Source organism: Bombina bombina, chromosome 2 (assembly GCF_027579735.1).
Source record: "Bombina bombina isolate aBomBom1 chromosome 2, aBomBom1.pri, whole genome shotgun sequence".
NCBI classification, from domain to species: Eukaryota; Metazoa; Chordata; class Amphibia; order Anura; family Bombinatoridae; genus Bombina; species Bombina bombina.
The window spans coordinates 279905639-279932958 of record NC_069500.1 but is presented as its reverse complement, the minus strand read 5'-3'; the positions used below and the strand labels follow the sequence as shown (position 1 = coordinate 279932958).

At 38.4% G+C, this 27320-nt stretch overlaps 1 protein-coding gene across 1 annotated transcript in view; it reads right to left on the bottom strand.

Moving 5' to 3' along the window:
• AP3S1 (adaptor related protein complex 3 subunit sigma 1) overlaps positions 1-22891 on the bottom strand; it is a 212387-nt gene extending 189496 nt beyond the window's left edge. Inside the window, exons 1-3 of the mRNA XM_053701575.1 lie at positions 22607-22891; positions 17895-17986; positions 17615-17726 (exon numbers count right to left, since the gene is read on the bottom strand). Coding sequence (XP_053557550.1) covers positions 17615-17726; positions 17895-17986; positions 22607-22675 — 273 coding nt within the window. The 5' untranslated portion in view covers positions 22676-22891. The remainder of the gene's footprint in view (positions 1-17614; positions 17727-17894; positions 17987-22606) is intronic.
• Between the last annotated feature and the right edge of the window lie 4429 nt (positions 22892-27320).

The following is a 27320-nucleotide window of genomic DNA, read 5'->3' as shown; positions in this document are numbered from 1 at the left end:
TTTGTGGAGCTGAAGTTCAACCTCCAAGGATTTTGAAACAGTGCTGTAATCATCGTGAGATTGCGAGAAGTGTGACTGGCACCATTTTGTTATGCTTAGTTCACTCTGTTTACAGCATTACAGTGCAATCTGTTTCTCAGTGTTATAGTCTGGCAAATTTTACTAGAGTAATTGTCACTATTTTACAGGTACAGTATTTATTGAATACTGTGCCGTGCTAGTGTTAAATTAAACGTAGCATTATTGCACCTCTAATATATGTTAGTTCAAACATGTTTTCAAGTTTTTAAACACACTGACAAGTGAAAAGAAAGCTAAAACTGCCTTGTTTCACTTCAAGGCGGTTTTCACTTTACAGCGGGGCTCCGGTCCCTAACCCGCTGTATGAGCGGGGTATACCTGTATTTAATTTATTTATGTACCTTCATATACCAGAAAGGAAGTCACATTAGGGATGCTTATATACATTTACATGTAAATTGACAGTTGTCTCACAATCTTGTGAGAATTCTCTACAACCCCAAAAGGCACATTCTGGGTTGGACAGGTCAAACCAAAGGAGAGGCAGCTGTTCTGAAGGCTGTTGAGAGTGAAATTGTGGAGGGGAAGCCATTCTGGAAAGTGCAGAGTGGAACTTTGGGAGCCCAGCAGTCTTTGAAAATCCTGAGGGGACCTTAGACCACACAGACAGAAAGAGAAAGTCCTGGAGCAGTCTTTGAAGTTCAGAGACCCAATACCAGAAAGTTTAGGAGTCCACAAAAGATATCTGTATAGGAATCTTAGAGAAGCTTAGTATTGTAAAGTAATAGTTGTATATATTTGTAGAGGGACCTAGTGAATTGCACCCCGAGTTGAGGGTCAGATTTGCCCTGCTGTGCTTTTCTTCATTCTCCAAGTACCACCAGAGGGCTACAGGGACCAGGCTACTCTACTAATAACACTATATGCAGTGATTAAGCTCTGTAATGAAGAAGCTCTTCCCCCTCCCATACAAACACCAGACAAGGCTTAGTGTAGTAGAGAGGAACACTTTAATGGTCAAGATACAGGGTTTATATACAGTGAAAGATCCTGCCAGGAAGGTAGATTTCCCAGGCACAACATTTAGCTTAGCAAGTTTAGGTCCGGTAACTAACAGCAAAGGGCCTGGCTTCAAGTGGTTGACATCATTTTAAAGCTCTTGTTCAGGCCCACATTCTGGGACAGTTTGCATTTCGATCACATGATGCGGGAGCTACAAGCCATTTTGTGTTTACCGGGTGCTCACAATATAGGGTAGCCAGGATTAGTAGGGGGTACCACGAATACAATAAATACATCCTGGCGGCTAGAAAAATGTTCTGAAAATGGTGCTTGTGTGAAGGGATGGGGTAAAGAGTTTAATAGGGCAGAAAGAAAAGAAATAGAGACTTGTGGCTGAGTTGAAAAAGAAGCAACCTGCTTTGTGTAATATTGTTTTGCACTTTTTGTATGTTTTTCTTCTACACAACTCATGTAACAGTATTTTAATTTCTGTACACAACACGTCTTTATTTATCACTTACTGTATGTGTATGTCTTGATTTGGTCACCTGTTCCTAAAACAAAGGTTCATTTCATACACAGTACACCAATGGTTGTTATAATAAAACGTTTAAAGCAATCTGGCTAAGCTCCACTTTTTTTTTTTAGCATGTCATTATTAAAAAGTATATATAAAATAATAAAACATGTATAAGACCAAAGTCACAATAACTGTGAGTCTTGAATGAGCAAATTGTTTTTTAGGGCTAAACCTACATTAGTGCTGCCCCCTTCTGTGGTGTGATTGGCCACAGCCAACAGAGATTTGATTGTATGTTTAGAGTAACCAATCCAAATGGTGACACACCAAGACCACGATTAGTGGAAGAGGTCATTCTTACAGTGCAACTTGTGTATCTTATCTGTCTCACTGGACATGCTAATAGCAGTGAGTTTTAAAGAACTTTTTTTCCCACCCATCTTTATTATTTTATTTTTTTAAACCAGATTTACCTTTTAAAGAAAGGAAAAAAAAAATCACACACATGAAACTATGTTGGCATGTTAGTCATATTCTGTACTACTGCCCATCAGAGTTTTGTTCATGCTACAATAAGATGGATGAACCTTTGAATTAATTCTAATGTTAGTGGAAAATATTTCTGTAAACTGAAATTAATTCCAGAACAATATTCTCTAGGCTCAGAAATGTTGCCAAATATTTAAATAGGGAAGACAGAACACAGGGAGGGAGTTATTGTCTTCCACTCTCAGTGTTACTTAGATATAACATACATCCTAAGGATAAACAAGGACAGCAATCAAATGTAAAATCTAGTAATAACGAAAAACAGCTCAAATTAGAGCTGTGGTTTTCCTCCAACATTTTTTTGGAATGCTTGCAAATGGTCTAAGTGTACCCCAAGCACAACACTATGTTGTGGGTGCCTAACTTCTGAATAAAACTCAACAAGTCAGACAAGTTATATTCTAGTGAAGCAAGTATTACTTTTATTATTCTTATCCTTTTTATAGGACATCACCAGATTCTGCAGCTCTATATAGTACAATAAATAAATACAATAAATAAAGAAACCATGAAAGGCAAACTGGACAGAAGGAAAATCTATGCTCTACACAGAGCTTATATAACCAATTACCACTAAAACAAATACATACAAAGAAATAGGGATCCGCACAAATACTGGCTGCATTTTTGCAAACAAATGTTAAAAGACCAATGTAGTGCAAAATTCATTTTAGCACTAGCAAACCTGGAAAAAGCCTGGCAAATGGGGTTAAACACATAGTTAAATGGCCTGCTCAAGAGCTGCAGACAAGAGGCAAAGCCGGTGATTGGAAGGGTTGTGAGGCTGATGCTCCCAATTAGCTCGCCAGCCATGCCTGCAAGGGCCCAGCTGTTCTCTGCGGCTTCCAAGTGGTACGTTTATGTGTTTAACCCATCTGTGGGTATGAAACACAGACTTGCAAGGTCGGTAGTGATAAAATGACACTAATGAATTAAAGCAAGTGTAATAATGGAATGTTAAGATTTTTTCACAGAAACATAAGAATAGCAGATTTTACAACCATACCACCAGATATTCAGGTAGAGCAATTTTTTAAAAAAGTTTGTAATTTACATCTATTATCAAATCTGCTTTGTTCTTTTGGTATCATTTGTTAAAAAGCATAAGAAGGACCAAGGAGGGGGAGTGTTTCCAGTGGGAGGAGCTGTGCTGAGTAGAGCACACGCAGAAAGTCGGCGTGTAGAGTGGAGCTCAGCCAGCCTCTGTCAGCTAATCCCACCTGCGGTTGCTCTCGTTGTTGATGCGGACTGCACCCTAGAGAGACGGGCTATTCTACCTAGACCCTCGCAGTCACCCCCCCCGGTGCTATAATACAGGCTCAGGTGACAGAGCCGCAATCTCGCTATAGCTGCGAACAATTTCCCAGTGTCCTAACAAGGGTGAAACCTACTACTATACAAGATATATCCTGCGATCCCATCTGGAGTGAACTTGGGCTTTCTGATACACCAGGCTTGATACATTCTGATACACATTCTGATACACCAGGCTTGATACATCAAAGCGCTACAGACGCGCAAGAGTAAAGGAGACCTCTAGCCTCAGAAGGAGAACGAGTGTTACAGCTGAAAGCTTGAAGGCAGCTATCTGGGGGTGGTTTCCAGATCCCAATACCACGCAACCAAGGAGATCTATGTGAGTGCAATTATAAATCTTTGTGCACCTCTGTCTTATAGACGCTGAACTTTGTGATTTGCAAGCTTGCCTTTGAGGAAAGACATTATGTGACTTTATTTTTGCATCTTAAGAAGCATTTTCTCAGATCAGCAAATCGTTTGTAGACACAGTTTTACACCTGGAGCTTTTTGGTAGCCCCTCTAGCCTTGTTTTGCCTCGCATTATCAATAGAGTAAGCTCTTTATAGAAATGGCTTCTGCCGGTTAAAGAAAGTAAAATTCGAGGCTGAGGCTTTTTTTTTTTTTTCTCCTGTTTGTCTCCCTGGATGATACAGACTCCCAATCAAAGTTAATCTCAGGAGGATCTCTTTGGGCGTAGTCGGCCTAAAATTACTTATAGACTTTAACGTCAAGTGTGGAGTTTTCCCCTGCCTAGAGACTTTATATATGCCTGTCTCTATGAATGTTGAAGAGTAAGAAGACACTGTTAGCTAGGATATGTGAAGTCAATGTTAAGTAATATTTTGATTAGTGTGTGGCCACAATAGGGTGTCCTTTTCTGTAAGATATATATATATATATATATACACAGAGGAAGTTATATATAATTGTATGTGTAACTCTGCGCTATAAAAATTTTTTTTGTATAGGTGCAAGGTGGTTGGTAATACTAGTTAACTCATCTATACATTCTGAAATTGGTTTAGGGAGGCTCTAGTTAAGTGCCATCCAATTAACTTTGATACAAAATAGACCCCTGAATTATATTGTAAGACATTATTTCCGTGTTAGAAAATATCATTAGGTAGTGAAAAGCTGTTTGTTTGTTTTTTGTATTCCTATCTTAAATACTTTGCTAAAAAGGATTAGAGGGATAGAAGTATGAGAGTATACTCTTGACTGGCCAGGTGTTCTTGGTGTTTCGCAGGCCTTCTTTTTTCTTTTTTGGCACATATATATCACACATATATTTTTTTTTAGGAGCGGGGAGGGTAAAGGGGTGTGCCCCATATAGTTGTATTTAGATATACACAGGTTGTATAGATTCACGTGTGTTTAGCCAGATTCTTCTGGCCTTCAGGCTTTTCTTTTTTTAATTAATGCACTTTTTTTTTATGGAAAAATATATCACTCAGGTGAAAGCTAATTCACCCATAATGCCTGCGAAAATGAAAGAAAAAAAAAAAAATAATAAAATATCTGATACCAGTCTTGATAGTTCAATTGAGACTAGCAAGAGTTCTCTTGACCTGCAAGAACTCATATCCAAAATTTCAGCTATATTTTCTCCTCAATTTGAAGTTATTAAAAAAGAATTAGGCTCAATTTCTACTGACCTAGGTACACTGTCATCTGAAGTGAGACAATTTTCAGCCAGACTAGCAGAGGCAGAGACTAGAATCTCGGATGTAGAAGATCAAACTCATACACTTACTGAGACAACACAGAAACAGGAGACCAAAATCAAAAACATGCAGCTGCGCCTGGAGGATCTTGAAGATCGCTCCAGGCACAACAATATCAGATTAGTTGGTCTCCCGGAAGTTTTAGAATATGAAGATCTGCTAAAATTCGCTTCCACTACTTTACCCCTGGCACTAGGGATGTCCTCCCATCTTTTACCACTTATGATTGAACGGGCACATAGACTGGGTCCTAGAAAAACCTCTCCAGATGGAGCCTTAAAAAATAGAGTTTGTCTGTTCAAATGTTTAAAATACCAAGATAAATTGGAACTTTTGAGGTTATTTAAAGCAGCTGACCCCCTGTTATTTGATAATTCCAGGATATTAATGTTCCAGGACTTTTCTTCTGAGACCTCCTCTAAAAGAAGATCAATGGCCCCATACTGTACACAATTAATAAATAAGGGGTTAAAAGCACGGATGATCTATCCTGTACGAATTATTGTTGAAGATCAAGGCACCAGACGTTCTTTTGAAGATGTCTCAGAAGTCAAAACATACCTGGGGACCATATAGCTTTCCTTACTGTGTACGTCAGCTGATAAGATAGAGTAAATAGGTCAAACCCTGGCCAGTCTGTGTTTATAGGGATATTATGTCGTCTATATTAGTTAGTATTAGCGATTTTGAATATATGTTATGTGGCCCTATTCGGGATATCTTTTTGTGGTCTTTTTTTTTTTTTTTTCTCTTCGATCTCTCCCGCCCCCCCTGTATTCCCCGTCCCTGTGCTGTATTTCGGGTTTATTCTCCGGAAAGGCCTCCTGTCCTAATCTCTGCTGAATTTTTGTGGACAGATGGGTGAGGGAATTAGAATATTATCATGGAATATAGGGGGAATAACTTCCCCCATTAAGCGTAAACTCGTTATTAAAACACTTGCGAAGCATAATCCTGATATGGTTCTCCTGCAAGAGACCCATCTTAATGAGCAAGAAGCAGCAAAACTGAGGACAAAGTGGGTAGGTGAAGTTATTTCTACTGCTGGGCGAACCAGAAAATGCGGCCTAGCTATTTTGCTACATAAAGAGTTAAATTACAAGATAGTCAAAGTAGACATAGACCCAGCAGCTAGATATATTCTGTTGCAAATCCAACTAAATAATATAAAGCTAGTGATATGTAATGTATACGCCCCCAATAACTTCTCCAGAGATTTCTGGGAAAAAATAAAATTGAAATTATTTCCATTGTCTACTGAGAATTTAATACTCGGGGGAGATTTTAATGCTACACTCTGTCCAGTTTTGGACAGACTTTCCAAGAAAAATAGACCAGACTATGATAGAAATGCAAAATTTTTAAAACGATTGTATACCAGTCTAAAATTAGTAGACATTTGGCGATTAAAAAACCCGGATAAGCTGTTATTCACATGTGAGTCGAAATCACATGCAACCTTTTCTAGAATTGATTTTTTTTTTAATCTCTGAAATATTATCTATACAGGAATTAGAGATTGAGATTCACGATATCATAGTATCAGATCATGCTATTATCTCCCTATTTTTTCCCTTAGGTAATAAGGAAAGGATTAAAACAGCTAGATTTGTTTTCCCCAGTTATCTATATACTAATCCCAAATTTGTTTGCTACTTGAAAGCATCTTGGCAGCGATATTACACTGAGAACATACACTATTTTGACAAACCGGAAATTTTTTGGGAGGCGTATAAGGCAGTATTATGGGGAGAGATTCAGTTGTTCGTAAGTATAGGAAAAAAAAAAAAAAAGAGGAGAGCACGAGAAATTCAAATTACAAATCAAGTTAGAAATGCGTATAGAAAGTTTTGTTTAAACCGTACGGCTGCCAATTGGGGAAAATAGAGACATGAGAAAGGAAAGAGATTTTCTTCTTAAACAAAAACTCGTAGAGGAAGAAGCCAAAATAAATCTTTATTTTAGAGGTGTCCATGGTTGTCCGGCCAAATATTTGGCCAGACTTACTAAAGCCAGAAAAAAGAAGAATCTGATCCTCGCCATTCAAACAGATAGAGGTAGGTCTACGGAAACTAAAGACATTCTAGAAGCGTTTTACGCGTATTACCAACAACTTTATTCCACAGTGAAATCTGATATTACGAATCAAGATAGTTTTCTGAATATGATAAAGATACCCAAACTTTCGGCTGAGGATCTATTAGTAATAAATGCTCCAATTTCATCGGAAGAAATTAGAAAAGCCATAGATAATTTAAAGTTGAATAAGGCGGCAGGACCTGATGGATTCCCTGCTGAATTTTATAGATGCTTAGGTGAAGATATTCTGTCTACGTTAGAAAAACTTTTTAATTTTTATTTTTGCACACAGAATCCTATCTCAAATTACTTCTCAGCTGCAAATATCTCACTTATCCTAAAGAAAGATAGAAATGCTGAAGATCCGGCCTCCTATAGACCAATCTCTGTTCTAAATATAGATGACAAACTATTAATGTCTATCATTGCTTAGAGAGTGTCTAGTTGTATACATAAAATTATACATCCAGATCAAACTGGTTTTATGACTAATAGAAACCCAACAAAAAAATATTCGTAAATTAATTAATGTTCTAGATTACGCTTGGAATGCTGACCAGGGTAATAAAAAAACTTTATGGCAAGATCTGGCTATTCTTTCCCTGGATGCTGTCAAAGCATTTGATTCTATTGTTTGGGAATATCTATTTAGGGTATTAGAACAGTTTGGGTTTAATGGAGAGTTTGTATATTTTATCAATAGGTTGTATCATAATCCAATTTCCTTCTTACTTATTAATGGCTCATTATCTCCTAAAATAATATTACAGAGAGGCACTAGGCAGGGGTGTCCCATGTCCCCTGTTCTTTTCAATATTGCTTTGGAACCACTAGCAATACGATTTAGAGAAGCATTATGTGGAATTCCATTTGGTACACAGTACCTTAAAACATTGTTATACGCGGATGATGTGTTGGTCTTTTTAGTCAACTTGCAACAGGCTATACCGACTGTTTTAAAAATTTTGAAAAGCTTTAGCTCCTTTTCTAGGTACAAGATAAATCTTGAAAAAAGCAAATTATTGTGTTTTAATAACACAGAGATAGTAGCTTCCAAGGTTCCCTTTAAACGCGTCAATGCTATTAAATATTTAGGTTTAGTCTTACATAAAAACCCTACTTTCTGGTACAAAGATAATTTCGGGCCTCTATTTCAAAAGATTCAAGCCGATTTGCAACTTTGGACGGCGTTTCCATTATCTTTGATAGCACGAGTTAACCTAATTAAATCTATCATCTTTCCTCGCTTGCTGTATCCTTTACAGAATCTTCCTCTATTTATAGTAAATAAGGATCTGAAATTAATTAATGCCCTTTTTTCCAAATTCATTTGGAATAAAAAAAAGCCTCGAATCGCGCTTGCAAGATTAATGCAAAGTACTGGAGCAGCAGGACTTGCTCTTCCTAATTTTCAATTGTATAATCTGGCTGCAATGGCCAAAACAGCGATAGATTGGCTCACCGGAGCTAATATAGTAGCATCGGAAGAAATAGAATCTTATCTAATTGCCCCGTTTTCTCTAAAAGCTATCCTACATGTACAAGTTCAGAAACTACCGCAGAATGTGAGCTGTCTTAACTCTATCAAAAATATAGTTCACGCCTGGCAAAAATTTTGTGGAATTTTAGAGTTAGATCACTCCGTCTCTGAATTTCTGCCGATTTTAAAGAATCCAAGTTTTCTTCCAGGTTTATATCAGAAAGTCTTTAAAGACTGGGCCGAAAAAGGGTTATGCCATGTAAAACAACTTCTTGATGAAAACTATCAAATGTTATCGGCGGAAGCTATTTTCAGTAAATTTGGATTATCTAGATCTAGTTAATTTGCCTTTTTTCAAATTCGTCATTTCATCTCAGAGCAAAATTGGCATGCTCCCTCTTTCTTAGCCTGGGTGGAGATTAAGCCTTGTATACAAAAATTCACATCAGGGGACTCTTCGATCTCTCTGATGTATGACATTATGCTGAATAAGCAGAGCTTGCTTATATTTGACAATATCTGTAAATCTTGGTCTCCCCTAATTCCTGCGGTTGATCATGGAACAATTAAACAGAGCTTTGAGTCATTACGCAAATGTAAAACCCTGGTAGCTTGGAATGAATCACATATGAAACTAGTTAATAATTTCTATCCCTCTCCATGGAAACTAGCTAAGTTTTATCCCGCCTCGGCTAATATATGCCCACGTTGTGCACACATTAGAGCAGATACACTGCATATGTTTTGGTCATGCTCTAAAGTTAGACAATTGTGGCTGAAAATTATCTTCTGGTTTAATAAATTATACAAAGTTACAATAGGACTATCTGCGGAGGATATTATTTTTTTATACCCGCGAAAAAGATGCTTTCAATAGTAGTACAATAAATAGTCTAAATACAATAATTCTGGCTGTTAGATATGGCATACTTAAAAACTGGAAAGCTAGATATGTACCAGGATTAGCCACGGTTTTTAAAATACTTCAAGATCAAATCCTCTTTAAATCACACCATCTCCATGATGCTTCCGAAAATAGTATTAATAAATTTCTTTGGAGATGGTCTCCTGTAATTTTATCTTACCCAAATACGTTCCAAAAATTGATCCTTTCTCCTTTTCTATCATCAGTGAGTTTTGCGAAACTTACACTATTGAATATTTTCCCATATGAATGGATAGTATAGCTTTGTGGGGAATTTCATCAGGGATAGCGGAGGCGGAGGTGCGGGGGAGAGGAGAGGGGAAATATATATTATAATTTGTGGGGGTTTTTTGTTTTTTTTTGTGTTTGTCTTGTTTCGTTTCGTTATTTTCTTGTGTTTTTTCATGGCTATTTATCTGTTGATGCATATATTTTCCTAAGGAAGGATTAGGAAAGGAGTTGGAACTCGAGAACTGTATTAGTTTTTTTTTTGCCTACTAAAGAGTATCCTATCCAGTTGGTTAGGTATATATGGTGATTTCTTATATATATATATATATATATATATATATATATATATATATATATATATATATATATATATATATAAGGTAAAGCTATTACGGGAGTTTGGACTCTTGCATATACTTGAACTTGTTTTTGTATGGAAATCCAATGTATGATATATTTTTCAAGGTGCTATTGTTATTGATTTTCTGTGATGTTATGTTGTTGTTAAAGAGAAAACAATAAATAAATATTAAAAAAAAAAAAAAAAAAAAAAAAGAAGGACCAAGAGTGTGCACATGTCTGGAGCCCTATATGGAAGCAGCTTTCCAATAATGCTTTTAACAATGTTCAAGCACTAGATGGCAGAACTGCTGCAACATAGTGCTCCAGACATAAGCATGCTACCTACCTAGACAAAGAGCCCCACGAGAACAAAGCACATTTCATAAAAAGAATAAACTAGAAACTTTTGTAAAATGAAATGCTCAATCTGAATCAAGAAAGAAAAGGGGGTTTTATGTACCTTTAAAATAGATATGATGTGTTTCAGCTTAAGCTTTACTCATAGACTACCCAGTAGCAAAGTATAGTCTGTGTATAGGAACACCAGAATCTGGTAGAGCTTAAGCTTTACTCATAGACTACCCAGTAGCAAAGTATAGTCTGTGTATAGGAACACCAGAATCCGGTAGAGCTTAAGCTTTACTCATAGACTACCCAGTAGCAAAGTATAGTCTGTGTGTAGGAACACCAGAATCCGGTAGAGCTCAAGCTTTACTCATAGACTACCCAGTAGCAAAGTATAGCCTGTGTGTAGGAACACCACAATCCGGTTTAGCTTAAGCTTTACTCATAGACTACCCAGTAGCAAAGTATAGTCTGTGTGTAGGAACACCAGAATCCGGTAGAGCTCAAGCTTTACTCATAGACTACCCAGTAGCAAAGTATAGTCTGTGTATAGGAACACCAGAATCCGGTAGAGCTTAAGCTGCAAACCGATTACTGCAGCGTTCTTCTAACGTAGCACAGTTAAAAGGGACAGTCTACACCCTGATAAAGCAGGGTTCTGGAGGATATTTGCAGCTTAATCACCCAATCAGACTTATATATACACTTTGGCTATCGTATCGCACTATATATATATATATATATATATATATATATATATATATATATATATATATATATATATATATATATATATAATACTGCAGCTGCATAGAGCACCAGTGGGACTTGTATCAACAATTAACAAATTGAGTCATTCTCAGATGGTACAAGCACCTAAGGGTCTCTAAGCAAGTGCTGTGTTTAAAATTCTTGTGCACGGAGCATACTTAAAGGGACAGTAAACTTAAAAAATAATGTTACATAATTCTGCACACCGAGCAGAATTATGTAACATTATCTTAGTGTTGGCTTTAAAAATCAAAAGATTTGAGAGATTTTAGCCCCCCAATGTTAAACTTACCTCATTTCCTCTCCAGGCTCTTCTGATCAGGTCTTAGTGGTTGGCGGGTTTGCTGTTGAACTAAATATAGCTTGCTCCCGCTACCAGACCACAGTGAGCTACATTTAGTTCAATAGCGCAATCGGGCGATTTGATTAGACAGCGCGACCGCAAACCTCTTTTGAAAGGAAGACCTGATCCTTGGAGAGGAAACAAGGTAAGTTTAACATTAGGATCTAAAATCTTTTGATTTTTTAAAGCTGTCACTAAGATAATGTTACATCATTTTGCACTATACGCAGAGTTATGTAACATTTTTTAAGTTTACTGCCCCTTTAAATACACTTTTTAAACAGCTACAGCTTTAAGTAGAAGCATTTCTGCTAATTCATCTATAATATAAAAATGTTTCTTATCAAAACTGAAATGCATCTGTGGATTCTAATGTTGGCTGGAACGTCCCTTTAAAAAGAGGAGTGCAGAGGATCCATGGATTGCCTATTTTTAGCGAAAGCAACCAGATTGGTGACAATTTTCTAAAAAAAAAAAAATCTCTCTAGTGCCCATGGTATCTTTTTTTGTGTATATTTTTTAAGAAACATTTATATAAAATTTTGTTTTAAATCCATGATGTATAGCAACAGTTAAAGGGATAGAAATGTCAAAATTTAAACTGTGCATGGGTGCATTGCAATTCTGAATAGAAGCATTTTCGCAATATATGTTGATTAGCAAAATGCTTCTAATAAAAAAATTATTACTATTTTTCAGCAGCATACGCACATTTGCAGTGAGGGCACCTACCCACTAACAGATCCGGCAGTGGTGTATATTGCATTCATTTGTGTCACACAAGCCACTGTTGACATTTTGAGAATGTGTGGCGTTTGAATACTTTTGCAAGGCGTTCACAGCATATGTGCTTATGCCTCTGAAAATCAGTAATAACTGTTACTAGATGCATTTTTCACTATTGGAAGTATATTTCAATTTTGACCTTTCTATTCCTTTAAAGCTTAAATGCAGATTTATAGCATGTCTCCATAAGAAAAATAATTAAGAAACAAAGCAGTATGACGATAGCCTAAAGCCAGTGTGCCAAATGATATGGCCTTATTGGTAGGCAGATAACTGCTATATGCAAGAACTGCAAACATCAAACTTATATTTGCAAATCTGATTTATAAGAATTAATGTTACTAAAAGAGTTGTGGTGCCACCTGCTGTTCAAACTCCAGAAGAAACAGCGTAGTAATGTGCTTATTTCCCTATGAAATGATTTCACAATACTCTTTATGAAATTACCGTAAGGTGCTGTACTTAGTTTAATGTTCTTTTTAATTTATCCACAATTTATTACTTTTAGCTCTAAAGATGAATTCAATCAAAAAATGTGAACTACCAGATATTTAATAGCTGAACAAGAGTTCTATAAACCTTAGCTAGACTTGAAATTTAAAATATTTATACAAACAAGTTCTGGGATAAAAAAGTGGAAGTGCTGGGTGTTGAATGTGTTGCACAAAGAAAGATCAGGGAGAATATAAAACTATCCAGGTCAGCCCTGCTTAAATATTTCATGCTACTCTATAATTCCATGAATATTTTATTTGTTCAGTCATGTAAAAAGATATAAAGGTAAGATCAATTGTTTCCTTCTAAACAGCATTTAAACAGTATAATTAACTCCAATTTATTTAAAACATCCTACTTAAAGTAAAGTATATCCAGCTCTACTGCTTCAATGTCAAGGGGTAAAACTGCAAGCTGTCTATCCCTTTCACTATAAGAGATCTGCACCATACTGTGCAGCAAGCAAAGATACAGAACCCGGGCCTTTGTTATTGTTCCACTGGCACATTGCAGCCTCCTATCAAATGATCCCAACACATCACTAAAAAGAGAAGAATTCAGTCAAAGTGTGATTGCTGGTGATATTCTCGGCTCCATTCACGTCACACATAGCTTTACTCAAGACCACACCCTGGTTTGCTTTTCTTGTGTGCTTGAGTAGGTGCAGGTGTAAATGCTACAGCACAAGCTATGCTGCACATTAGAGATGCCTGAAGAAACGGCGTGCTAAGCTGAGAAACTAGTTGCACATTTTAACTACATAGTGAATACTCCTTGTACACTGTGTTTTAACTTTGTTTTTATTTAAAGTGAGTTGTATATATCACTTGACTGAGAGCCTGTTCTTTCCTGCTGGGAGACTACGCCGCTGAGAGAGGTGTTTGAGAGCCTGAGACACTGAGAGATCCCAGTCTGTGTTACTTAGCACGAGTGAGTGCTGCCACGCTTGTGAGTATATCTCCATCTGTTATTTGTAAAGCAAACAGCCAATACTATATCACACTAGGAGGCGCCCTTCTTTGTTTTGTTTTAACATCACAGATTTCGTTTTGACTATTTTCTGGGAAGGAGCTGCCGGGATTCAGGGATCAAGAGATCAACAAACCTGACTGGAATCCCACTATCAAAGACTGTTCTATCCCTGGACTGATAAGTCTTAGCATATTATATGCATTTAATTTTTATGTGATTTTTACCATTGTAGTATACAATATTGCAATCACTGATTGTTATTTTACTTCATGGACTGACCAGTTATAACATATTACATGCATCTAATTATTACGTGACCTATATCATCATAATATACAATACCATTATCATTAAGTGTTATTCTGGGGTTTTCTGCTCCACGGTCTATAGTTCACTTTGTGGCGCCCCCTATAGTGGTGACAAGTAATTGCCACCAGTTTGTCTTTATGCTGCTCATTATGCTGGCGGTAGACTAGTGAAAGATGGACAAGTGGCAGTTGAACTGCTCTGCAGTGTTAGCCTAAAGGCTGTGATACACTGCAAGCGATGCGAGTCGAAGCAGCCGCTTCGCGCCACATCGCTTCTGAAGTTCAAATATTTCAACTCTGAGTGCTCAGCTGCGCAACCTGACGCAGCTGAGCGCACACAGAGATGAAAAAGCAGGACACACTGTGTGCACACAGCCACATCATCACGCTGTGCCACTCTGTGTGTCACAGGCTTAAAGGCTGTGACACACTGCTTCGCATCGCTTCTGAAGTTCAATTATTTCATCTCTGAGTGCGCACAGCTGCATCTACACGCTGCGCACCGCTCCACTTGCAGTGTGTCACAGCCTTAATAGTTTAAAGAAACTTAAAACATTTGTAATAAAAGCATTTTATTATTGCACTATACCCCTTAAGGACAGAGTTTTTTCCCCCAGTTTCTGTTCTTACATGACACGGGCCATTTTGGCTCATTATGAGTTCGTCATAAGCTTAAAAAAGAAAATCAGCGCTAGCCTTAACAACGGATATAGGCCACTAAATATCAAATAAACAATAAGTGTATATAAATCAATACATAAATAAAACCATACTAATCAGTTTGTCTTCTTTGAACACTTTGTAATGGTAAAACAAAATACAACAGTACCTCCCTCATAATCCCAACAGTTTACAGTCTGGAATGTCCTCTGGTGTCAGTTAATGTATCCTCTTGAGTATAATAAACCACACCGTAGTAAGTACGCTAAGAATATGCTTCTGCTTCTTCAGTAATGGGATTCCAATGCGCATCCACAGAGAACAAGTAAATATACAGAAAGAAAAAGCGCAACACAGATTCAACGTATACATTTTATTTCCGCTATCTGCTAATATACTGTCAGGTTCTCACAAAGGTTAAAAACAGAGTGTACAAATAGTGCATAAAAACTAAATGTCCAAAGTGGGAAAACTGGTGCATCGATTATCAGAAGTTCAATATAAAGACACACAACTTTCTTATGCATTTTGAATATCAATTAATATTGTTCAATTGCAGTATGTAGCATGAATGGTGCCCTATATAAGGAAGGATGAAAACCTCAGTCTACGGTGCAGTAAATGAAAGAAGTAGAGCTAGTTTGTGCGCAGCAGTTTTTTCATCTAATGGCAAGAGCCCAAATAGTATGATCAGAACTAAGTGGAAGACCAAACAACTTTGGAGCCGCCACCTGATGTAACCTAAACGGCATGATCTGGAGTGTAGGATAACACTTGGGACATTATGTTTTTATACACTATATGCACACTTCGATTTAACCTTGTAAGTACCCATCAGTATATTAGCAGGTAGCAGAAATAAATTGCATAAATAAAACTATGTTGTGCTTTTACTCTATCTGTACATTGATTTCACCATAATTATCCTCTTTTGTTAAGTGCATCCATACATATTATACACTAGTTTTTTTTTTTTTACATTAAGGGCTTTGTTGTGATTCACTATACAGTATATGGGTACATAAAGCTTACTGCTAGAGGAGTTAACGTTTGAGTGGGAGCGTTAAATAGAACTCCACTTGTAATCTGGCCCATTGTCTGAAGCGCTTTACAGTACTCATAAAAACTTTACACCTGCAATTCTCAATGATTTATATAAAACAATTGTATGCAGAGGAAGTGACCTCAAATTTCACAATAGAACATTAAAACATGCTTCACACTGAGGCTTGGGGTCAGGTGTTCCCATGTTAACCTTGCACTACCAGACCATTCTGCATTTAAAAGAGCTTCATTCCTTTCTATAGGAAGCAGCTCACAGGGACTTCCAGCTTTAGATCTACCCATGTGATGTATATGAGCCATTGCTCAGTTTCCATGTCTAATACATATATATAAGGGAGTATTACAGAGCACATATTGTTTACATGATTAAACCAATAGGGTAAGATAACCCTTTTAGGAAAGAAGTGATTTTTTTTTCAAGAGATATAAACCTCTGCAGGTTATTACAATGGTAAGGCACGACTAGGCACCAAGGATATCCCTTATAACGGCCAGGAGGTTACTCCTTCCTCATAAAACAAAGAAAGTGAGAAGTCATGTAGTGGGGTAGCCCCTCTTTATTTCTCACAATATATATATGATACTAGACTCCTTAATGGAAAAGGGTCATCTTCTATTTTCCAATGTCACCCAAGCGTACATGTGATTGTCATAACAGCAGAAACTACTTCACAGCACTGGTCCTATTTCGGTAGGTCAGGAAACAGTAATACAACATTTATCACATTCCTGTCCATATTTATTTTTAAAAGAAATAAGTCCATAGCACTGGATATTAGATTCCTCTTTTGAAGACTGGAACCCCTATAGCGGTTTTGTTGCTGGTGTCAAAGCATATACAAGTTTGGGAGTATCTTATTACATGGAAAAGTAAGTAAATGAAAAAATAAACAGGTGTATTTAAAGGGATATCAAACACTAAATAGATTTATTGCACCTCATTCTAATTATGGGAGCCACCATTTTAGAAACTAGGATATTCACAGAAATCTAGAAGAGAGTTGCTGAAAATGTGCAAAGACAGCACTAGAATGCAGTGAAAGCTGGATTTAAACATGGTGACACACTCAATAGCCTCAATTCTATGCTTATAAAAATGTATTTAGTGTTTAATATACCTTTAATAGAAGATCTATTTAGGATGATTCATTGTTGCAAGCATTCTGTGCTTTTTGTACGAAAATTAGTTGCCAAGCGGTTTCAAATGTTTTTAACCCTTTCCTGCCGGGCTTAAAGTGTCTACATCGGAACAACTGTTCCGATGTAAACAATTTGAAATCTCGCGATCGTGCAAGTGATCACGAGATTTCAATGATGGGTTTGCATTAGGGGGGCGTCCCTATGAGCCACCCGGTTAGGACGTTGTATTCCGTCCATTGATGTTAAATCCCAGAAAAATTTAAACGGAATACAACGCCGTAACGGCGTTAAAAGGTTATATAAGATAAAGCTCATTAGTGTGAGGTACAGACTGCTCAGTGGCTGATAACTCCTATAACTCTGTTTCAATAAGACAGAAAGGTTTATTTCCCTCAATACAAGAACATCATGCCAGGCGCTTGTATAATTTTTCGATATCGGTTCTGGTGTCACATGCATGATCCGGTAGATGATCAATAACTTCCATAAGCCCATTTATAGATGATCCAACAATTACTAGGTGATGCAGAAGGATATTTTAAACATAAAGAACTTACTTGAATGAGATCCAAGATGCCAAGTTCACTTTCTGAAGAATCCACGCAAAAGACAAAATACAAAGTTGCATAATGCCGATAGATAAGTTTGTTATCAGACCCGCCTATTAATCTAAAAAAACAAAACAAACAAAAAAAACAAAACAATAGATTCAGCTGTTATAAACATAAGAGCACAATTTTTAACTGTACAGATTTGCTTTTTTTTTTTTACTTTACAGTGCAGTGCACTGTTATAATAGCATATATCTGATGGCATTCAGACTTAGATTATACTTACAAGCCCCCTTCTAAAAAATTGCAAACATTCTCATCTCTTTTGGATACTAAGTGGAATGTTTCTCTTATGATCTGCTGCTGGATATCTTCACTCTATAAAAAAAAAATACCACAATTACAGCAATGATCGCCTGTAAAATAAATGCGCAGGCCATTTAGATATACAATAAAAAGTATGTAAAAAAAAAGATAAATATATTTCTGAGTAAAAACTATGAGAGAATAAAACTTCTGCAGAATACTAATCTGCTTGTCGCAATATACAGCACCCAGAAATACAAGGGAAATAATGTGTTATTATTAATAAGAGTAAAACCATAACATTTCATATGTAAAACAAAATTATATATTGCCTTGTCATGACACTAAAGCATTACGGTTTTGTAGATAAATGTTGCCAAAACCAGAGCCTTGCAAAAAAAAAAAAAAAAAAAGTCGGCTTATAGATTGTGTTTTTTTGACTGCAGCCTTGCATTAAATGTAATTGTCAGCCAAGTGTGGAAACTTTCTAAATAAACCCATTGTTTATTGCAATTATTAAAGGGACACTGAACCCAAATTTTTTATTTTGTAATTCAGACAGAGCATGCAATTTTAAGCAACTTTCTAATTTACTCCTATTTTCAATTTTTCTTCGTTCTCTTGCTATCATTATTTGAAAAAGAAGGCATCTAAGCTTTTTTTTGGTTTCAGTACTCTGAACAGCAGAATGAATGTATCCACCAATCAGCAAGGACAACCCAGGTTGTTCACCAAAAATGGGCCGGCATCTAAACTTACATTCTTGCATTTCAAATAAAGATACCAAGAGAATGAAGAAAATTTGATAATAGGAGTAAATTAGAAAGTTGCTTAAAATTTCATGCTCAATCTGAATCACGAAATAAAAATTTTGGTTACAGTGTCCCTTTAAGTTTAATAGGCAAACTCCCCCACTTGCATTATTCGAAAAGGCCAATCCAGACGGAATAGACCAGGCTAGCAGCTTTCATTACGTTAGCAATAATTACATTGTTTTGCAGTATCTTATCACCTGAGGCCACATAGAGACATATATGTAGCAGGGTCAGGCTTGTAAAGTCAGCAGTGGGTGCTTTATCTTCTCTGAATTAAATTACAGAAAGGGGGTAAAATTAGGAATATATCAATTTTGCATAATTAAAAAAACTTCACAATCTCAGTTTTTCATGTCCCTTGAAATATCTATTTACCAACATATAAATATCTGCTTGTAGGCGGTTACCCTTCTAATCTAGCATGATAATTACTATATGTGCACTTAGCCTATAATTACAATATGCACAGGCAAAGTTTGCTTTCATCAGGTGATCTACATTTCTATGAACAGAAGATAAAAGCAGAATCTTGTTTCTGCTGTGCACTGGCCCTTGCAATGCTAGCAGGATCATCTTTTCACATCTGTTGTGATGAGTTCACATTCAGCTCACACAGCTACACTTCCTTTGTTACTGGGTCCCAGTACTAAATCACATTATACTGGGTCATGTGAGAATCAGCAGCTAGGCACAAACCATTGCTAAGTTACTCTGGGCAGCCTCCCAATATGTAAAGTCAGTCTGAGAAATGATTAAAGGGACAGTGTATGCTAATATTTTAACGTGTTCCCAAATTTTCCATTTTACCTATTTAAGAAATTGCACATTTTGATTTTTGCCTATTATATCTCTATATATACTGAACATTTCAAAACTTAAATTCTGCTTAGAAAAAAAAAAAAAACAACCATGTAAAAAGAAGGCTTAGTTACAATCATGCTCCCAGTAGGAGGCTGTGACCGAGAGGTACTAAAATGTTAAGTTCCCATTGTTCTTTCTAATAGCCTGATGTTCAAAACTTTGCCGACATGAGAAATCACGCAAAATCTTTTGGATTTTTTTTTTTACCTTGTAATGTAAGAGTCTGTTTCACATAAACACTACATAGCAACATAAAGATTTGTCAAGATAAAATTTGTGTTTCTCGATTTTTCTTTAAAGGGCCTCACCGTACCGATGAGACTTCTTAGAATATCTCACCTGAGCAAAGAGGTTTTGAATATCAGGCTATAAGTATTGGCCTTTAAGTGAAAAGTAATGAAGAAGATAAGGAGGACTTTGTGTAAATAATTAGACAGATAAATAAGATAATGAGGTATTCTCTCCAAATAACATCAACCTATTGTATTGGGTTGTAGTTTCAGTTATCAGATATAGCTATTTCATATACGTGAATAAACTGACAGGAACAATTTCCCGTACATTTTAAACTCTGAATCAGGTATAATGAGAAAACAATTTTCCAGTACACTGTCCATTTAAAGTGTGTTATACTGTACTATATCTTTCAGAACTAACTTTTAAATAAAAAGGGAGAAAAACGCCACAGAAGCATTAGATCTTAACATTTTATCTTGGATTGTTTAATATTGTAAAATACATAAACAGTACCTAATTTTAACACGTTTGGTCAATAGACTGCTGACCACATTATTAAAATCTAAAGATTAAGAGGGACAGTAAATATTTTGAGGTTTTTATATAAAATGTTTATTTCTGTGTAATGACACAATATATTTTCCTCAGTTATTTTACCATCTGCTCATTTAATTGTGCTCTGAAATTGAGGATTTTCTAATTCAAACAACTTGAAATGCACCCTGCTGACGTATCAAGGCTAACCCAGCTACATATCATCCCTAGTTGGCTTAGCTGATTTCAACTGCAAAACAATACATTTTATACTAACATTGGTATAATATTTGACCAAATTACTGTATACTAACAGTTTGTGGATTTTGACTATTGAAAAACAATTGTAGTTAAAAGGATGTGAATTTGATTTAAAATTTTTAAATTGGCTGATACGTTATTCAATATCAACACAAGAGAAATCTCTTATAATTACAAACTGTTTACTGTCCCTTTATATGTAACTTTTGTTATGTAAATAAAAAGCAGTAGTGTGTGATAGTGTTAAATTTCTCATGTTTAAAGAAAAAACTTGTATTAAAAATGTGCGTTAGTCTTTAGATATAATTATTTAAACAAAACAAACAGGACCCAAAGCATATACTAGCTTTTTCTGATTCAATAGTTACTTGATTTCTGGTTTGTTACAGTCCAGAAGGTTACAACTAATTATTGGTACTGAAGTGACTGTTTTATGTCCGCAATCATTCACATTAGAATGACTGTGTTACATAAATTAAATGGCACTCTTCATAGGAAGTGTCCCATTATTTTTTTTTTTCAATCAAGATACGAAATAATGAGGTCAGTTTAGGGCACTGGTTTTCAAACCTGTCCCCAGGCCTCCCTAACAGGCCAGATTTTGAGGACATCTGAACTAGGCAGGTGAAATTATCAGATGATTAGTAAACATGGTTATTTTACCTGCTCTCAGCCAAGGTAATCCTAACAATTTGGCCTGTTAGGGAGGCCGAGGACAGCTTTGAAAACCTGTGGTTTAGTGCAATTATAAGAGAGAGGATACATGGGGGACAGAAATTAAGTTCAGTTAAACAATGGTAGGGTCATCATTAGGTATTCTTCGTTTAATTGCTTTTCAATTACAGTACTTGCTCGTTCTTCAAAATTAAAAAAAGAAACCGAAAACAAGCTGTTTTGCAGCCCCTGCACCTAAAGTAGCTTTATCTTTTTCTAAACGTAAACTCAGTCAATACATCAAAATGTTTAATCACCTGAGACATTGTGCAATAGAAAAAAAAAAACAACACATTCCCAAAGACTTTATTTCTAACAGATAGAATAACAAGCCATTTGGTAACATGAATAATCACTGAAGAGTTCTGCACATGTCTAGTAATTCAGGCTCTATCATGACACAAAGCATCTTTGGAACTTCTACTTCTAAAAAGCAGTAGGATATTTTGGACCATACAGCATCCAACTTACCAACCAGCCAAGGCTACTTGTAGACAAAAAAGAAATAAGTCTCATAAGGCAGGACTGGGACATGTAAATTAGACAACTTTGCACTTTCATATTCTAAAAAATAAGCAATCCAATAAATAAATAAAAAGACATTTATGTTGATAATGCTGTTGTAGAAATGATATATTAAAGTAAATGCATCACTTCCATGACTGCCTAATAAAGGGTGGTATTGTCTTGATCAAAATGTTCCCCTCTAACTTTAAGAGATAGTGTAAAATAAATATACAATAGGAAATGCTGTATAAATAAATTACACAAACATCAGAAAAACTACATTTTAAGGAGCTGGCTAGGTAGTACATTCATATATACTGTATGCAAAATAAAGGGACATGACGCCCAACATTTTTCTTTCATGATGCAGATAGAGAATATAATTTTAAAGAACTAACCAATTTACTTATATTATCTAGTTTGTTTTATTCAATTGGTATCCTTAGGCAAATAAACTATAATGCATTACTGGGAGCTAGCAGAGCGTTTTAAGTGAGCCAATACATGAGGCATATATGTGCAGCCACCAATCAGCAGCCATTGAGCCTACCTAGGAGTCCTTTTCAACAAAGGATGCAAAGAAAACAAAATAAATAAGATAATATAAATAAATTGCAAAGCAGTTTAAAAGCACATACTCTTTGTGAATACGTTCACATATGTATGGCTGAGACCTCATTCATTAACCTGAAAATGACATCACTTATCACACAGCAGATGTTCTAGAATGCAATATGTCGCTTATTATTGTGCAAGCACTCACATAATGCTGGTAGAACTTGCATAGCCTGGGCTTCCCGTGATTATTAAATATCAGGATTGCTTTGATCATGATGATATAACTGTCGGTGCGAATAGCCTGTGACGACTTAGCCAAGGCACAGTACGGTCTCCAAGGATAACGTTTAGAACCCCGCACCTCCCACAAAAAACGGGCACTTGTCACCACACCGAGCCTCCAGGATTCCCCACTTTACACGCCGTATAGCCTCTTTCTTTTTACATCCAGCTGATACTTCCCGAGATACACGTCACAAGCATCATGTGACACTGGCCAAACCTATCGTATTGTTACTGGCAAACTAGGGAAGCCGTGTCAGTGTAGAGACACACGACAATATTGCCAGCAGTTCCTGTATCACAGTCTCATGCATTAGCATGTAGCCCCACCTCTGGCTCTTGCGCGGCGGTTCTCTTAAGGTGGATTCGATCAGCTGCTTATAAGTAATTTATGGGAACATATTAAAATGTACGTACCCCACTACAGCGCTGACACGAGCCTGTAAGTATATCATGTATAGATAGAGAATTATTGTAGTCTCATATAGATACTGTTTTCTAATATTATATGTAGCTTGTTTGCTAAAGAGAAAATAAATCGACCTTTAAAACAAAGTAAGACTGGACTGTGAGACGTATCACTAATAACTAGTCCTAAAGCCCGTTCACACGGGCCATTTTTTGCAGTACAGCGGTCCCACCCCTTGCTCGCTCTCTCTCTCTTTCTCCCCCTCTCTTTTGCTCTCTCTCTCCCCCTCTCTTTTGCTCTCTCTCTCCCCCTCTCTTTTGCTCTCTCTCCCCCCCTCTCTTTTGCTCTCTCTCCCCCCTCTCTTTTGCTCTCTCTCCCCCCCTCTCTTTTGCTCTCTCTCCCCCCCTCTCTTTTGCTCTCTCTCCCCCCCTCTCTTTTGCTCTCTCTCCCCCCCTCTCTTTTGCTCTCTCTCTCCCCCCTCTCTTTTGCTCTCTCTCTCCCCCCTCTCTTTTGCTCTCTCTCCCCCCTCTCTTTTGCTCTCTCTCCCCCCTCTCTTTTGCTCTCTCTCCCCCCCTCTCTTTTGCTCTCTCTCCCCCCCCTCTCTTTTGCTCTCTCTCCCCCCCTCTATTTTGCTCTCTCTCTCTCCCCCCTCTCTTTTGCTCTCTCTCCCCCCCTCTCTTTTGCGCTCTCCCCCCTCTCTTTTGCGCTCTCTCCCCCTCTCTTTTGCGCTCTCTCCCCCTCTCTTTTGCGCTCTCTCTCTCCCCCCCTCTCTTTTGCACTCTCTCCCCCCTCACCTCTCTCCTCTCTTTTGCGCTCTCTCCCCCCTCTCTTTTGCGCTCTCTCCCCCCTCTCTTTTGCGCTCTCTCTCTCCCCCCCTCTCTTTTGCGCTCTCTCTCTCCCCCTCTCTTTTGCGCTCTCTCTCTCCCCCCTCTCTTTTGCGCTCTCTCTCCCCCCTCTTTTGCGCACTCTCTCTCCCCCCCTCTCTGTTGCACTCTCTTTCTCTCCCCCCTCTTTTGTGCTTTCTCTCCCCCCTCTTTTGTGCTTTCTCTCCCCCCTCTTTTGTGATTTCTCTCCCCCCTCTTGCGCGCTCTCTCTCCCCCTCTCTTTTGCGCGCTCTCTCTCCCCCTCTCTTTTGCGCTTTCTCTCTCCCCCCTCTCTTTTGCGCTCTCTCTCCCCTCTCTTTTGCGCTCTCTCTCCCCTCGCTTGCGCGCTCTCTCCCCTCTCTTTTGCGCGCTCTCTCTCTCCCCTCTCTTTTGCGCTCTCTCTCTCCCCCCCTCTCTTTTGCGCTCTCTCTCTCCCCCCTCTCTTTTGCGCTCTCTCTCTCCCCCCTCTCTTTTGCGCTCTCTCTCTCCCCCCTCTCTTTTGCGCTCTCTCTCTCCCCCCTCTCTTTTGCGCTCTCTCTCCCCCCTCTTTTGCGCACTCTCTCTCCCCCTCTCTTTTGCGCTCTCTCCCCCCCTCTCTGTTGCACTCTCTTTCTCTCCCCCCTCTTTTGTGCTTTCTCTCCCCCCTCTTTTGTGCTTTCTCTCCCCCCTCTTTTGTGCTTTCTCTCCCCCCTCTTTTGTGATTTCTCTCCCCCCTCTTGCGCGCTCTCTCTCCCCCTCTCTTTTGCGCGCTCTCTCTCCCCCTCTCTTTTGCGCTTTCTCTCTCCCCCCTCTCTTTTGCGCTCTCTCTCCCCTCTCTTTTGCGCTCTCTCTCCCCTCGCTTGCGCGCTCTCTCCCCTCTCTTTTGCGCGCTCTCTCTCTCCCCTCTCTTTTGCGCTCTCTCTCTCCCCCCCTCTCTTTTGCGCTCTCTCTCTCCCCCCTCTCTTTTGCGCTCTCTCTCTCCCCCTCTCTTTTGCGCTCTCTCTCGCGCTCTCTCTCTCCCCCCTCTCTTTTGCGCTCTCTCTCCCCCCTCTTTTGCGCTCTCTCCCCCCCTCTCTGTTGCACTCTCTTTCTCTCCCCCCTCTTTTGTGCTTTCTCTCCCCCCTCTTTTGTGCTTTCTCTCCCCCCTCTTTTGTGCTTTCTCTCCCCCCTCTTTTGTGATTTCTCTCCCCCCTCTTTTGCGCTTTCTCTCCCCCCTCTTTTGCGCTCTTTCTCCCCCTCTCTTTTGCACGCTCTCTCTCCCCCTCTCTTTTGCGCGCTCTCTCTCCCCCTCTCTTTTGCGCGCTCTCTCTCCCCCTCTCTTTTGCGCGCTCTCTCTCCCCCTCTCTTTTGCGCGCTCTCTCTCCCCCCTCTCTTTTGCGCGCTCTCCCTCTCCCCCCTCTCTTTTGCGCTCTCTCCCTCTCCCCCCTCTCTTTTGCGCTCTCTCTCCCGCTCTCTCTCTCCCCTTCTCTCCCCCCCTAGATTTATCAAAGTCATTCTTCTATAATCGCGCTCAAAATAACTCATACGCACTGATCCCCTTATTCAGTAAACTACTGAATATTTGCGTAAATCTGAAATAAATCTGTTCGCCTAGGCGCACGGGCGCGCTCTCGACAGTGCTAATACACATTGCTTACAGGCATAATTTTAGATGCAGACATAGAAATACGACTTGTTTGGAATTCATCATTGCTTTGCGCCGATAGGGAACTGAAATTTCGGCTTCAATTGTGTGTTGTATATTTCGCCATACAGACTGAGGCGAACACCATTAAAATACATGCTTTTACATCTTGTGATGCAGTACTTTCTTCTTTTAACTAATTTTTCAAAAGCTCAGCGACAAAAAGAGACTGTTATTGCAAGAAATTTGCGCTTCCACAGGCGCATATGGGTACCAACAGTTTTATATATATATATATATATATATATACATACCCCCCAACTGTCCCGATTTTCGCAGGACAGTCCCGATTTTAGGTGTCTGTCCCCCTGTCCTGGGTTGCTAGCCATCTGTCCTGAATTGCCCCAAGCATTAAAAAAAAATTTAAATTCTGTTCAGAAGCAGCTGGCTTAGATACCTGTTAGATTCCCTGTGGAAAAGGAATGGTGTGTGGGTTAAGCAGGAGTAAGAAGGCTGTATACACACTGACCGCGGGTAATGGTGACCTCTCTAACCTACCTCTGGTAGTGATGATGTCTAACCCCTGGTGATAATACTAGCATGCCTTCAGTTTTATACAATGAGCAGTGCAAGTACCAGGGTAACGAACAGTGTCAGCCGCAGACTGCCAGCTAATGTGCTTGCCAACCCCAGGACCCCATTCAATGAATTACAGATACCCATATATGATATAGTGTGTGTGTCTATCTCTGTATCCATAACTCTGTGTGTGTATCTGTATGTATATGTTTATGCTATGTAGTGTGTGTCTGCATGTATAAATGTAAGCTATGTGTAGTGTGTGTATGTACAGGGAGTGCAGAATTATTAGGCAAGTTGTATTTTTGAGGATTACTTTTATTATTGAACAACAACCATGTTCTCAATGAACCCAAAAAACTCATTAATATCAAAGCTGAATAGTTTTGGAAGTAGTTTTTAGTTTGTTTTTAGTTATAGCTATTTTAGGGGGATATCTGTGTGTGCAGGTGACTATTACTGTGCATAATTATTAGGCAACTTAACAAAAAACAAATATATACCCATTTCAATTATTTATTTTTACCAGTGAAACCAATATAACATCTCAACATTCACAAATATACATTTCTGACATTCAAAAACAAAACAAAAACAAATCAGTGACCAATATAGCCACCTTTCTTTGCAAGGACACTCAAAAGCCTGCCATCCATGGATTCTGTCAGTGTTTTGATCTGTTCACCATCAACATTGCGTGCAGCAGCAACCACAGCCTCCCAGACACTGTTCAGAGAGGTGTACTGTTTTCCCTCCTTGTAAATCTCACATTTGATGATGGACCACAGGTTCTCAATGGGGTTCAGATCAGGTGAACAAGGAGGCCATGTCATTAGATTTTCTTCTTTTATACCCTTTCTTGCCAGCCACGCTGTGGAGTACTTGGACGCGTGTGATGGAGCATTGTCCTGCATGAAAATCATGTTTTTCTTGAAGGATGCAGACTTCTTCCTGTACCACTGCTTGAAGAAGGTGTCTTCCAGAAACTGGCAGTAGGACTGGGAGTTGAGCTTGACTCCATCCTCAACCCGAAAAGGCCCCACAAGCTCATCTTTGATGATACCAGCCCAAACCAGTACTCCACCTCCACCTTGCTGGCGTCTGAGTCAGACTGGAGCTCTCTGCCCTTTACCAATCCAGCCACGGGCCCATCCATCTGGCCCATCAAGACTCACTCTCATTT